Genomic DNA, 13,984 nt, shown 5'->3' with positions numbered 1-13,984 from the left:
TATCTAATTAGCATATTAATGTGTTTTTGGGGCAACATAGAATGAACAAATAAGTGCAATAATGGGAGTAATAATTAGCAAGATTTTCATAATAATATCTAATATTTAATAGGAATATTGATACATAATTTTTTTCTTTCTTCATTTGTTGTGTCTCCCAAAATGTGCAATAAATATGCTTTAAGTCCTGGTGTCCTCTACAGTGGACATGTATGAAATTGAAGTCCTGTTTCATAACAGGTCATATTTTGATTTGAAACCCCAACATTTTCCTGAGATGTTGATTTATGACAAACAATTTGAAAATTAGTCAGATTTAAATGATAATTACAAAATATTATCATATTTCCATAAGGGTGTTACACTTGATCACTAAATTAATGTCAGCCATTTTTAAAGACCAAAGAGAGGGAGTGGTCATGGTGAAACATCCAATCATTTAGTATCTCTGAAAAGCCCTGAATGTGCTCTGTACAGGACATCCAGACTTCAAACTGTGACATATAAATTCTCAGAGAAATCACTATATATATATATATATGCAGAAGTATAGGCCATTTTTTTTCACCAACAAAACATTGTTTTAAGTCAGTTATTTCTATCTTTTGCTGTAGTGTCAGTAGGAAAAATCCGTTTACATTTCCAAACATTTCTTTTGCCATTAATTGTAATAATCCAGTGAGATTTTTGTATGCACAAGGAGTCTGACAACAGCCAGTGCTCCACACAGAGATCTGATCTCACCATCATCCAGACTGTCTGGAATGACATGAAGAACCAGAACAAAACTGAGACAGACTAAATCCAGAAGAACTGTGGTAACGTGGCAGAAACCTTCCTGCAAAGCTACAATACTGTGAAAAGTTTTAGGCACTTGTGTAAACATGCTGTAAAGTGAGGATGCTTTCAAAAATAATGTCATAAATTGATTTGATCTATCAATGAACTTCTTTTAACTAAATCAAATCAATACTTGGGGCGACCATCCTTTGCATTTAAATCAGCTTTTTTCCTACATAAACTTTCGCATTTTTTTCAGGTAGATTTACAGGTAGTTCTCTTCAAGTGTACGTTGCCACAGTTCTTCTGGTTTGTACACACACGCGTACAAACACACACACACAGGTTTGTTTTTGTGAATTGTGGGGACATTCCATAGGCGTAATTGTTTTTATACTGTACAAACCGTATTTTCTATCGCCCTACACCTAAACCTACCCCTTACAGGAAACTTTCTGCATTTTTAGATTTATAAGCCTTTTGAAATATGGGGATACTCAAAATGTCCTCATAAATCACCTTCTTGTTGTAATACCTATGTCACACTCATGTCATTATACAAATTTGTGTCCTTATAAATCACACACAGACAGACACGAACAGACAGGGATATACAGACAGACAGACAGACAGACACGGACATAAAGACCGACAGACAGACACACACACACACACACACCTTTGAATTCATCTGTATTAGCTTCCAAAATAGCAGATTTCTGTTTCGTTTATGTTGTGGATACAAATGGTCTTTCAAGGAATGACTCATGTAATTTCTTTTCAACCAAGGCTACAACTCACTCTGAAAACAAATCCAAAAATGTGTTGCATCCAAATGGCATTAATCTGGCAGGACGACTGCTGGCTGAGAGATTTGTTACTTTCTTACATTACAGAGCTTAGACTTTATGGAGCAGAACAATCATATCCATTCCTTCAGCCTCATAAAGCTTAAGACTCACAGTATGATCAGAATAATACTGAAAATGTCTTCATAAAAATCAACACATATAACTAAATCCTAAATGGGGATTAATGAGCACAAAAATGTCCATAAAAAAGGATGTATTTCAATTAAACACCCCATTAAAAGGAAGTGAGCGTCACAGCTAATCTGCTGATGCCAAAGTTCTGGTGTTGAAATTAAGCTTGTCTGCCTACTTTTGAAAAACCAACAGATCATTCACAAAATTGTGATATTGTAGCATTCGGATGGTATTTTATATGAATATCCATGTAAACAAATGTTTTGCTGCTATTTCACTTCTATCGACCAACCACTTGTTTTCACACAGACAGTCCAATTAAAGCTAGCTCTGAATCGATAAGATAAACTGACTGCACAATAAATACACTTCCAACCTGCCATCTCATATTATGCTCAAGGTCTGAATTCTAGATTATTGCTGTTTACCTGCAGAACTGGCAGATCTGACGTTGCTCAAAACATTGAGCTGTCCTCATATGCTGCCAATGTACCATTTAATGTCTAAAGACAGTCTCCTGCATAGTCAACTATGCATAAGACTCATGATTAATGATAAAATGATATCAAATACGTCTACCTGTCAGAAAAACCATCCTCTGCACGCATCAGCAAATCATCACAAAAAAGTTCAACCGTTTCTCCACAAAATAAAAGTCTTTATTGGCTCTGATGATTCCATAAAGAACCTTAAACATCCATGGAAACTTTCCATTGTAGAAAATGTACTTTATAGCAGAAAAAGATTCTTTAGGCCATGTCTACATTAATCCGTTTCATTTTAAAACACTGTCTGTGCTTAAGGATTTTCCAAAGGTTTCTCGTCCACAAAATACTGTAAAGTCTTAGTCATCTTACTCAGCCATGTGTAAAATGTAACAAGCTCACTGATACCGCTTTTCCACTGGTGTCGGAGCTGGTGTCCGTCAATGCTAATAATTGAGTAACTCTGTGCTATGAAATCATTTACAATGTCAGAGGAGATTGGGTTCAACACAATGAAGCTGTTGATCTGTAAAGGGCAATTAGGAAAAACAAGACAATCAGAAAAAATGACAAGGCTCCAGGGTAATTAGTCCATGTGACTTTAAAAGGGACCTGTGTGCTAATTAATATTAAGCCTGTTGATCCTTTCTGATGATCCTGTCAAGTCTAGACAGATTTGAGATTCTCAGAGCAAAGCAGTTCAAGAAAACTGGCAACTCACTAACAAACAGATTTACTAAACATTACTGTTTTTGTGTGTATTTTCTGTGGGAAAATTCTGCTGAATGGATTTAAACATGGCAGAACGTGTTAAACTATTAAACTACACTTTTTGTTGTCTGAAAATATTTGCTGCTTACCAATTTGCATATTATCCATCCTAAACAGTATTCAAAATTTGAATTATGGGTTAAACCTGTGTAAGTTTCTTTCTTCTGTTGGTAACCAAACAGCTGATGGTAACCACTGACTTACAATAAATAAATAAATAAATAAATACCATGGAAGTCATTGGCTACCGTCAACTGTTTGGTTGCCAATATTCTTCAAAATATCTTCTTTGTGTTCAACAGAATAAAGAAAGGACGTGTGGGTGAGTAAATGATGACAAAATTCAAATTTTTGGGTGAACTATCTCTTTAACAGCTAATATTGCTCACAATCCATTTTGCTTTTGAGGAAGATTCAGTTTCAGAAACTACAAACACAAATAAGGTGTTAAAAAAAAAAAACTTCAAACACGGTGGATGGACCTGTAGACAGGGTACAGGTAAAAGGGTTTGAGTGATTTATAATCAATATCTAACCTGATGAAAATATTCATGTTCATCTGCAGCGACATTTGCAAAAACAATATTTGGTGTACACCAGTGTTTCTCAACTGGGTTGGAAGACCGTTCTGAGTGGGTCGCGGAGTGTACAGTCAAAGAAACAACAACAAAAAATTCTAATTCATTCTAAATTATTTTCTAATGACAGACTTTTATTTTGAAAGACGTGCGTGAAAGCTGTTGACACTTCTGTCAGAAGCAGTTTAAGTAAAGTGTGCCTGAGAAAAAGGTGCTGTCCTGATTCAGTATCTGCGGTCAGATGAGATGTTGTCAGGCTTAATGTCAGTCATATTATTTTAGCATTATTTTCGTAACTTCTTATTACGAAATAAAAAGTCTCTCACCTCAGAAAAACTAACTTATCCCACATTTTACCCACATATATATATATATATATATATATATATATATATATATATATATATATATTCAAAATAAAAACAATCAAATAAAACACTCACTAAAAAAAAGATTAAATATTTGATCTGTTTTCTTGCATGCCATGTGACCATTAATGGACATCAGAGAACCATGAACATGCAAATGTGTTTTTAAATTATAGAAATATTAACAAATATTTTATGTCTAAGGGGTTCGGCTGACAAAAAAATTGTTTACACATGAATTTCTTTATAAAAATATTTTTAAATAGTTATATATATAAGTGGGTCGTGGCTTGATGACCATGGGAAAATGTGGGTCCATGACCAAACCAGTTGAGAATCACTGGTGTACACAAAAACAGATGGTGCTGATGGAGTATATCAACAAACAGTGAAGCATAGATATCTAAAATAAACAAGCGTGAAAAGTCAACCTTGATCAGGAGCACATGCCTAAATGTGGTATGATTCAAGCAGGTTCACCGTGGAGGAACTGCAGCACACCACACACGTGAGTACTTGCAACATATACAACCACATTTGCTTTACATTTCCAAACATTTCTTTTGCCATTAATTGTAATAATCCTGGGCTTGCAAGGCAGAAAAAAAAATTGTACTGGCTTTTTAGGTAAAATTAGGTTTTAGAAGTTGATTCTGGCAGCTATAGATGCAAGGAAGAAGTATACAAACAGTATACCATAATTCAGTATACAAACAGATGTAGAAAGAAGATAAATTGCGATTATTATATATGCAAATGTGATGATGTTGTTCGGAAGCAGACAGGCATGCTGACTGGTTTACAATAAGCATTTTTAAATAAGAGTTTATTTTTTTAAATGTTTGCATTATGAAATAGCTGAATTGGTTGAATTTGATAAGTTAAAGCTATTTTTGATTATTTGAGGAAAGAGCACCTTCTATATTTGTTTGTTTTTGAACTTTCAAGTAGATCGGACTAGTTAATTTTGTTTTACTAGTAAATAAAATAAAATAGTAAATGCTAATAAAAAGATTTGAAATAAAATAAAATTATAAAATATAAAATAAAACAAAATCAAAATATATAATAAAATTAAATAAAAATAGCACCTACAGGATGAAATTGCCTGCACTACGAATGTGAGTTACCAGTTCATAGGAGAAATTCTCTGGCACTGTATTTCCATACTTCAGTGAATGATAAACAGCTATGCATAGTTATGAAGGTGTGAGGGAAGATGTTCTCTCAGGTGGTCCTCTGATGTTTTAGAACACAATGATTTCCAGACGGCCCCACTGCTGGCCATTAAAAAACCATAAAAATGCATCCCACTTACAGTGAGTCATGGCCAAATCAATACATACCCTCCATCCTAAGCAGGCTATTTCAAGTGCAGCACAACAGGAGGAGGAGAAGCCAATTAATTAGTGCTAAAGCTTCACTTCCTATAGAGGATTAAAGGGAACTGCACAGCGCATGGGAAAAAAACATACCTGAAGGGTAATATGTCATTGTGAAAAGTTGTTAATGAACTTTTAAAAAAAATCCAAATTCAGGATTTGTAATGTGTGCTGATAAGCTAACTGTTGATCCATGAGCTTCTACAAAAGTGGAGCATGTGGTGTACTTGGATTTAAAAAAAAAGAATAATAAATAAATAAAAATGCAAAGCTGCTCTAAAAATATCTGAGCAGGTTCTATAAATAGTGGCGAGTATCTTTTTCTTCTGCTGACTGCACTACAAGAGGTCCGGACTCCGGAGGGAGGGTCTAGTCCTACGCTAACGTCTAACAGCTAGACTAGAACGGGAAACAGAGGCATGTTCAGGGATTCAGATCAGCAACTTCACTGAGCACACAGCTTACATTCAGCCAAAATGTTTTTTTAATGGGAGGAGTCAGCACACTTGAACATCAAAACATATTCAAATGTCATCTAGTGGACTGAATACATTGGCGTATTGTGATAAGTTTTCATATCACAAAAAAGGAAAAAAGGATGAAACAGAATTATAAAATATCATTCACATGATAAAAATGTTAGCGTATTTATTGTACGACCTTGCCTTCAATTTGGTACAGCTGAATATTACACAATATAGTAACCACAAACAAAGCAACACATTTCAGCAGGCGAAATACAGTATCTCTGCATTTCAGTCGTAAAGCATCTGAAAGAAATAGGTTTATCACTTACTAACAGGAAGGTTTCAGGTCTTTTTTTTTTTTTTTTAAAGAGTATTTCCTCTATTATTACTATTAATATATAAGTAATCACATTCCTGCACAAATGTGTTTCATGAAAAATGACAACAATACGTCTTTGGGATCTGGTCATAAATAATAAAATCAATACAAACTAAATAAGTTGAGGTAACAGGGGCGATACCAGCAACACACACCTAGCAAAATGACAGTGACCTGTCAAAACCAGACAAGGAATGCACATGCTTTTTGTGTACAATATCAGAGACGGAGCCTCAGTGTGTTAGAGGATATCTTGGTATCATTTTAAAAAGCCCTATGCAACAGAACCAGCACAAATTCTTCAAAAAGGGAAATATCTCAGAAGAATATAGTTGATTAGCCACAGCTATGTTTGATAGCGCATGAGTCATTCATTCGTGTTGCTAGACAAGTGATACTGATAACACCTTCATTATCCATTATCCCTTACAGCTCTTCAAATGACCGCTTGGTATGTAGTCAGAGCACGTCCTGCTTACATTCATAAAATGTAAACAGAAACCACAAACGTTTATATGGTAAAAAAAAAAAAAAAAAAAAGGAAAAGAAAAGAAAATGCAGGCTGTGCACGATAATATATACTAGTCAAGTAAGAGTGGAGTTGTTTTTTTTTGGTGACCGTTCTGTGGGGTTTGGTGGGGTAGTTCAGTGACATTTATTTATCTTTTCGGACGGTCAATGTCATCGATAGCTGCGAGGAGTTTCTGTCGCGCTTTCTTGTTGATGTGGGACCCGAGGCAGACGTTGACCAGGTTAGTCAGCTGCTTCATAGAGTACTCCTGGTCAAACACAAAACAAACTGGTGATAAATCTCTACTGGAGATGGCTTACATCATTTTAATGAGGAATTAAAGCCGGCCTTGCATGACATGCTTTACTAAGCAGCATCACAGGGCCTTTTTTAACATTTAAATAGCAATCAATTAGTGCTGCATGACATAGAATTTTCACAATGGTTTTGATGGTGATATTAAATTAGATTAGCTTTGAGATATTGTAATTTTGACAAGTTTTAAGACAGGGGTGTTTTAAAAAGATCTCTAATTTAAATTTCAGAAAGAAATGTTGCCAGGTTAGGTAAGTTTGATTCATTTCTGTGAATAAGATCAAACATATATTATTTAATATTCTTTAGTTCATTTAGCCTTGATTGCTTTTGATTTGATTACTACTGATGTGCTTTTTACTTGATTTTACTTTTTAGCAATTTCAAAGCATTTGGCAATTTGAAAGTATTAAATCCTTTTAGCGCCTTTTAACAACCCGTCTACATTGTGTTGTCAGCTGTCATCCATCTTACCCTGTGGTTCTTGATGAACTGCTCCATGTCGTTCTCAGTAAGGTAGTATACTTTGATGTAGGTCTCTACGAACTCCTTGTCTGGAATTGGTCTGAGGTCGGTGAGCTTCTCCAGCTTCATCAGGAACTGCTGGAAGTCCAGCTGCATCAGCGCACGTCCTTCATTACTGCATTTCTTCACATTTGCATAGCTGGCAGAAAGCAGGAGAGAAGGAGAGCAGAGGTGAGTGTGTATCAGACAGATGAAGGGCATTCATTAACTGTTGACAGTTTATGCCACATTAATTGTAGAGACAGTCCCCCACAGTAACCTCTGGTTAAGTGTCTCGCTCACGAGAATGGTGGTGCTTGTAATTCCAAGGGTTACATGTAACCTTATGCCCTATTACTGATGGAACATGGAACCTCACTAACCACCATAATGTAAATGGAATGTCAATAAGAATACATCAATAAACAGATAGTGACTGACCAGAATAAAGTTTTCTAATATCCAGGGCCATGTAACAAGATTTAGAGCATGACAGCTGAGATCATTATTTTTGCTTCTCCCCTTCTGAATGTAAAGACACAATAAAAGAGTTAAAATATAGTGGTGCATATACTCATAAAATTATAAATCTGGTTTTCAGCTCTAGACTGTGGGATATGGCACAATTCAGTCTTTTGACTGGTAAGAGACACCAAATGCTGAGGGCCATTTTTGGTCAGTTTGCCACATTTTGATTTGTCCAGCTTGTGAGCCTTGGTTGCAGACCTGAGCCCTAAGCATCCAACACAACCAAACCATCGATTACAGTGTAGCTGCATCCAAGGCAAACAAGCATCCATGCGGAGTTCAGTGCTGTTGACACCCCGGTTTACTTTTTGGCTGACAGCGGTGTAATTACTTTCTGTAAGTTGAAAGATATTGCTGGGCCTATTGAGTATATCCAGTCTGCCAATATATCCTTCTGTTTCCCTGCCTCCTTCCTTCTTCCTGTCACGTTCTGCTTGATGGCCGGCAATGATTTGGAATGCAACTCGGCGCTGCACTGGCAGAGTCTACTTGCAAAAAGAGCGGCTGAAATGGCTATCAGTAGAATCGGTGCTAGGATGAATTAGCTAAGGGGCCATTTAGATTTTGGAAGATTTTTTCAAAATTTGTCTCGTTGATTACATGTAATTCAGTTCAATTCAATTCAATTCCATTTTTATTTATAAAGCACATTTAAAATCAACCTTAGTTGGCCAAAGTGCCGTACATAAAATTAAGAGAAGAAAATAATACGAAGAAGCACATGAAAAATTACAAAGAATTAAAAGCACAAGAAAAAAAAAAGTTTTTTAATATGGATTTGAATTCGGCTAATGTAGGCGCGGTTCTGACAGACAGCGGCAGGCTGTTCCACTGCTTAAAACCAGCTACTGTGCAACTCGGCGCTGCACTGGCAGAGTCTACTTGCAAAAAGAGCGGCTGAAATGGCTATCAGTAGAATCGGTGCTAGGATGAATTAGCTAAGGGGCCATTTAGATTTTGGAAGATTTTTTCAAAATTTGTCTCGTTGATTACATGTAATTCAGTTCAATTCAATTCAATTCCATTTTTATTTATAAAGCACATTTAAAATCAACCTTAGTTGGCCAAAGTGCCGTACATAAAATTAAGAGAAGAAAATAATACGAAGAAGCACATGAAAAATTACAAAGAATTAAAAGCACAAGAAAAAAAAAAAGTTTTTTAATATGGATTTGAATTCGGCTAATGTAGGCGCGGTTCTGACAGACAGCGGCAGGCTGTTCCACTGCTTAAGACCAGCTACTGCGTTACAGACGAGATTGTGGTACCGACGAAGGATGACAATTTTTTTATCCGAGTGATCTAGAAGGATTGTAAATGACAATTAAATCAGAGAGATATTTAGGAGCTAGTCGGAGTTATATAAAAAAATTGTCCTGGCTATTCCAAGCTCTATCATTGCAGTCAGCGGGTGTTGCAGTTGAACAGTCCACAAGTCGTCAAATAAAGCGCGCACATCCATAATAAAACGTGTCTCCCACGGCTCCGGGGGGTGAATAAATGCCTCCTGTAGTGAATCCATGCATTTTTGTAAGAAAAATATCCATATTTCAAACGTAATAAACACTTTTCTCTCACTTCCGTTATCCGTCATATGCGGAAGCCGTTCCGGCAGATGACGTAGGATGTCGGCGTTGCGTGATTAGTGACGAACGCAGAGAGAGAACAAAACAAAATGCCGGTCATGAATTAGAAGTACAAGCCGAGGATTTGCAAAGAAAAATGCAGGAGGATTTCAATATAAACCAAGAGGAGACTGGTTTTCCTTTGCTAAAGTAAGGAAACTTTGCTTCCTTTGCTCCTATAAACAAAATCGCGAGACTAGCATATCTCAGAGGCACGCGCGCTGTGCATATGTGCTGCGTCATCTGCCGGAACGGCTTCCACTTATGACAGATAACGGAAGTGAGAGAAAAGTGTTTATTACATTTGAAATATGGATATTTTTCTTACAAAAACGCATGGATTCACTACAGGAGGCCTTTATTCACCCCCCGGAGCGGTGTGAGGCACGTATATTATGGATGTGCATGGTTTATTTGACGACTTGTGGACTGTTCCAAATGCAACACCCGCTGACTGCAATGATAGAGCTTGGAATAGCCAGGACAATTTTTAATATAACTCCGACTGGATTCGTCTGAAAGAAGAAAGTCATATACACCTAGGATGCCTCGAGGGTGAGTAAAACACAGTCTAATTTTCATTTTTGGGTGAACTAACCCTTTAACAGACACGCGCACGAGGCAGCCACTGTAAGTCTGCAAGACCGCAAGTGCACATGAAGTGTGCCATTTGGGACAGGGCCTGTGTACTCCGGTTCAGAAAGGTAGGGTAGGGCGAAAAACTCATCTCATTTTCTCCTCCAACTTCAAAATCGTCCGATATCGTTGTTTTACTTTTTTTTTTTTGTAAAGGGCGTTTGACTTTCTTTGCACATTCACTTTGTAAATACGTTTCGGTACTTCGTCTACGTCACGCGTGACCTTTCCAACCTGACTACATAAGGTTGAGCTAGAGCACGATGAGCATTTGTGGTTAAAAAGTACACAAATGTTTTTTTTGTTGTTTTTTTTAGAAAATGACTGATCGTTTCGCTAGATAAGACCCTTATTCCTCGGCTGGGATCGTGTACAGCCCTTTGAAGCTGCACTGAAACTGCAAATTGGACCTTCAGCCCGTTGGTTGCCATTGAAGTCCATTATATGGAGAAAAATCCTGGAATGTTTTCCTCAAAAACCTTAATTTCTTTGCAACTGAAGACAGAAAGACATGCACATCTCGTATAACATGGGGGTGAGTAAATAAGGACATTTTTAGTCTGGAAGTGAACTAATCTTTTAAGAAGCACACAGTTTGAGTTCATGGAGACAGGCTTCCAATCTCTTGTATGCCAAATTGTCTTTACTTTTTTTAGGTAAGTAAAGTTGTGTGCCATCCGAGTAACAGTGGTATAGTGGTATGAGACCCCAAATTTACTCATAATTGATCTCAGAGTTAGCATATATAATGAAAATAATAATGGTGCTAAAATCAATCCCTGGGGTACACCACAAGTGAGGTGAGCTACCGAGGACAAATGAACACCTAAACTGAAAGAAAAACTATTTGACAGAAAAGATTGGAACCATTTAAGTACCCTACCTGTAATACCAATGGAACGTTCAAGCAGAGATAAAAGAATCCTGTGATCCACAAATCTAAAAGCACTAAGGCCTGTGGTCATTAAAATATCATTAAAATCTTTTAAGAGAACAGACTTAGTACTATGAAGGGCTTTGAAGCCGGACTGAAAAACGGCGGAAATGGAATTGATTTGAAGGTAATTCTGCAATTGTATAAAAACAGCTTTTTCAAGGATTTTGGCTAAGAACAGCAAATTGGAGATGGGTCTGTAGTTAGCATATATTGTGGAATCAAGTGATGTATTTTTGAGAATAGGAGTCACAGTGGCGAGTTTAAAGCAGGCTGGAACAGTCCCAGTCAATAAACATTTATTAATGATATGCAAGATATTTGGGCTAACAATATCAAAGATCTGTTTTAAAAAATGGGAAGGAAGAACATCATGAGGGGTAAAAGTAAGTTTAAATTTTAAAGTGATTACTCTACATGTCTGAAGGGAGACCGGCTCAAATTCACTCCACTCCACTGTGAACAGGAGAAAGTAGGATCAGGTAAAGGAAGTATCGAGGTAAAAACTTGGGCTCGAGTAGTATTGATTTTGTTAGAAAAAAAGCTAAGAAAGTTTTCACACTCAGAGGGAGAGGTCACAGATAAAGTCTTAACAGAAGGATTTAAGACGGAATCAATAGTTGAAAAAAAGCATTCTGGAGCAATGAGAGTTTTTTAAAAATGTATGCTTGGCAACCCTGACAGCCTTTTGGAAATTTTGTAGGGAGACATTCATCTTTTCAAATGATAACTGGATCATTCTTCTATCTATGTTCAAGCCATCGGCACTGCTGTCGTAACAATCGGATATCACTGTTGATCCAAGACTAGGACTTGTTTTGGGGATGGACAAGCTACCGAGGTGCAATAGAGTCTAAGATGCCGGAGCATTTATTATAAAAAATTTGTATCTGCTCCTCGACATCTAAATGTGATGTAATAGAATTGGAGATCAGAGAACTGTCAGTCCCCGAATACAATTCTGAGAAGACAGCATGAGAATTCAAGGTCAAAATATGAGACCAACTTGCTTGAAGTGGTAAAGTTTTAGGTGGAGCTGGAAGGAGTGCTGAAAAGAGCACTGGTCTATGATCGGAGAATCACAAATGTCAATATCAGCCATAGACAAACCATATGTTAGTATAAAGTCAAGCATATGACCGTGACCATTCACCCACTGGATAACATTCAACAATGACAATAAATTGAAAAATTCCTTAGCTAAGGCATTGGCAGAGCAGCATACATGAATATTGAAATCACAGAGTATTAGAATATGGTCATGTCAAAACATCCCCTAAAAGGTCTGCAAACTCATTTATAAAATATTATTCCAATTTAAAATAATTTATTCCTGTGATGGCAAAGCTGAATTCTCAGCAGCCATTAGGTTTAGTCTGTGAGTGACATCAGTGTCATATTATCCTTCAGAAATTCATTTTTTGATGAAGAGAAAGTTCAAAAGAACAGCTTTTATTTGAAATAGGAAACTTTTGTAACGCTATAAATGTTTTAGACATTTTTGATCATTTCAATGCATCTATGTTTAGCAGAATAGACTTAGTAGTATGTGTGCGTGATGATGATAAAAAAAAATGTTTAAATCAAAGATAAAATGAAGTAACATATGACACTATAAAGATAAAACTAAAAAAAAAAACATTTTAATGGCATCATTGCTTGGTGGAGTGGTGATAAACATTGTGGATGAGTAAAAAAGGTCTCAAATTCAAATACCAAAAGATCATCCTTTTTTTTTAACAAACCATTTTTAACACACTGTACCACAGCGAGTTCAATCATAGACGCGAAAATGTATTTACTGATTTTTTTTTATTTTTTAAAGGAGTTGCAAAACATTAAACACAGTAAAACACATTTTAAAGTAAAAAGCATTTTGTCTGGAGAGGGGGCACAGCCATAAGTCTACCCATGCTGTTGACCCTGGCTGCCAACGTGACACTGTGTGAACACATACTGACAGTAGGTCTATAGCTAGAGGCAAAAACTGTTGGGTAGAGTTTGTTTGTTCACAACTGACTTTTTTGGCATTTCATGATTATTATTATTGTTTAGGAAACTATCCCAGCGTTTAATCAGGTATAGGACGATGGTAATTTTCTCAGCTTTCAAAATGCTGTGGATGCTGTATACATGAACATGTGACGATTACAGCGTTAACTCCCTGTAATTGCAATCACTGTTCAGATTTGAACAAAACTGCACAGGCAGAGAAAGCAGCGAAGCTATTGGATACAGACTGCTCTGGCTACACACAGGCAGCCTCTTTAACACTTCTTTCAAACAACCTGCCCTCAAAGATTGAGCTCTGCCATTTTCAAACAAGTGACCCTTGACCTTATGATGCAGATATACAGCTGAATCCTGCCAGGAGGTGCTTGCACCTCAATGCTGGGCCATGCTCTTATAAACTATATATTTTGTCTTGGCAAAAAACATGCTTTTAAACAATCACAGTCCTATACCGAACCTACCCTCTAAAATCTGAGGATTATGACAGGTTGCCACTACTGAAACCCTAAATCTTACCCTAATTAGGGCTGGGTATCGAGTTCGATACTTTTTAGGCAACGACCGAATTCCCTCGATACCATCGAGTATCGAAAAACATCTCGTCATTCGGTACCAAATTTCGATACCTAAGGGGTTAATCTCATCAGCGTCAGTGAGCCAATAAGCCTGCAACACACGACAGATCGATCAGTGTTTGACATCCGCGAGAGCGATTCGAAAGC

General features: G+C 36.8%; 1 protein-coding gene across 1 annotated transcript in view; it reads right to left on the bottom strand.

Annotated features, from left to right (window-relative positions):
- Window positions 1-6,813: 6,813 nt before the first annotated feature.
- The window catches only part of LOC107558573 (syndetin-like), a 112,032-nt gene continuing 104,861 nt past the window's right edge, over window positions 6,814-13,984 (bottom strand). The window contains exons 23-24 of the mRNA XM_016242235.1: window positions 7,497-7,686; window positions 6,814-6,975 (exon numbers count right to left, since the gene is read on the bottom strand). Of these exons, the coding sequence (XP_016097721.1) occupies window positions 6,856-6,975; window positions 7,497-7,686 (310 nt within the window). The 3' untranslated portion in view covers window positions 6,814-6,855. The remainder of the gene's footprint in view (window positions 6,976-7,496; window positions 7,687-13,984) is intronic.

The sequence above is a fragment of the Sinocyclocheilus grahami genome, unplaced genomic scaffold (genome assembly GCF_001515645.1).
Source record: "Sinocyclocheilus grahami isolate Dianchi unplaced genomic scaffold, SAMN03320097.WGS_v1.1 scaffold650.1, whole genome shotgun sequence".
NCBI classification, from domain to species: Eukaryota; Metazoa; Chordata; class Actinopteri; order Cypriniformes; family Cyprinidae; genus Sinocyclocheilus; species Sinocyclocheilus grahami.
Note: the sequence above shows the minus strand (reverse complement) of the source record. Positions and strands in the feature narration are given on the sequence as shown.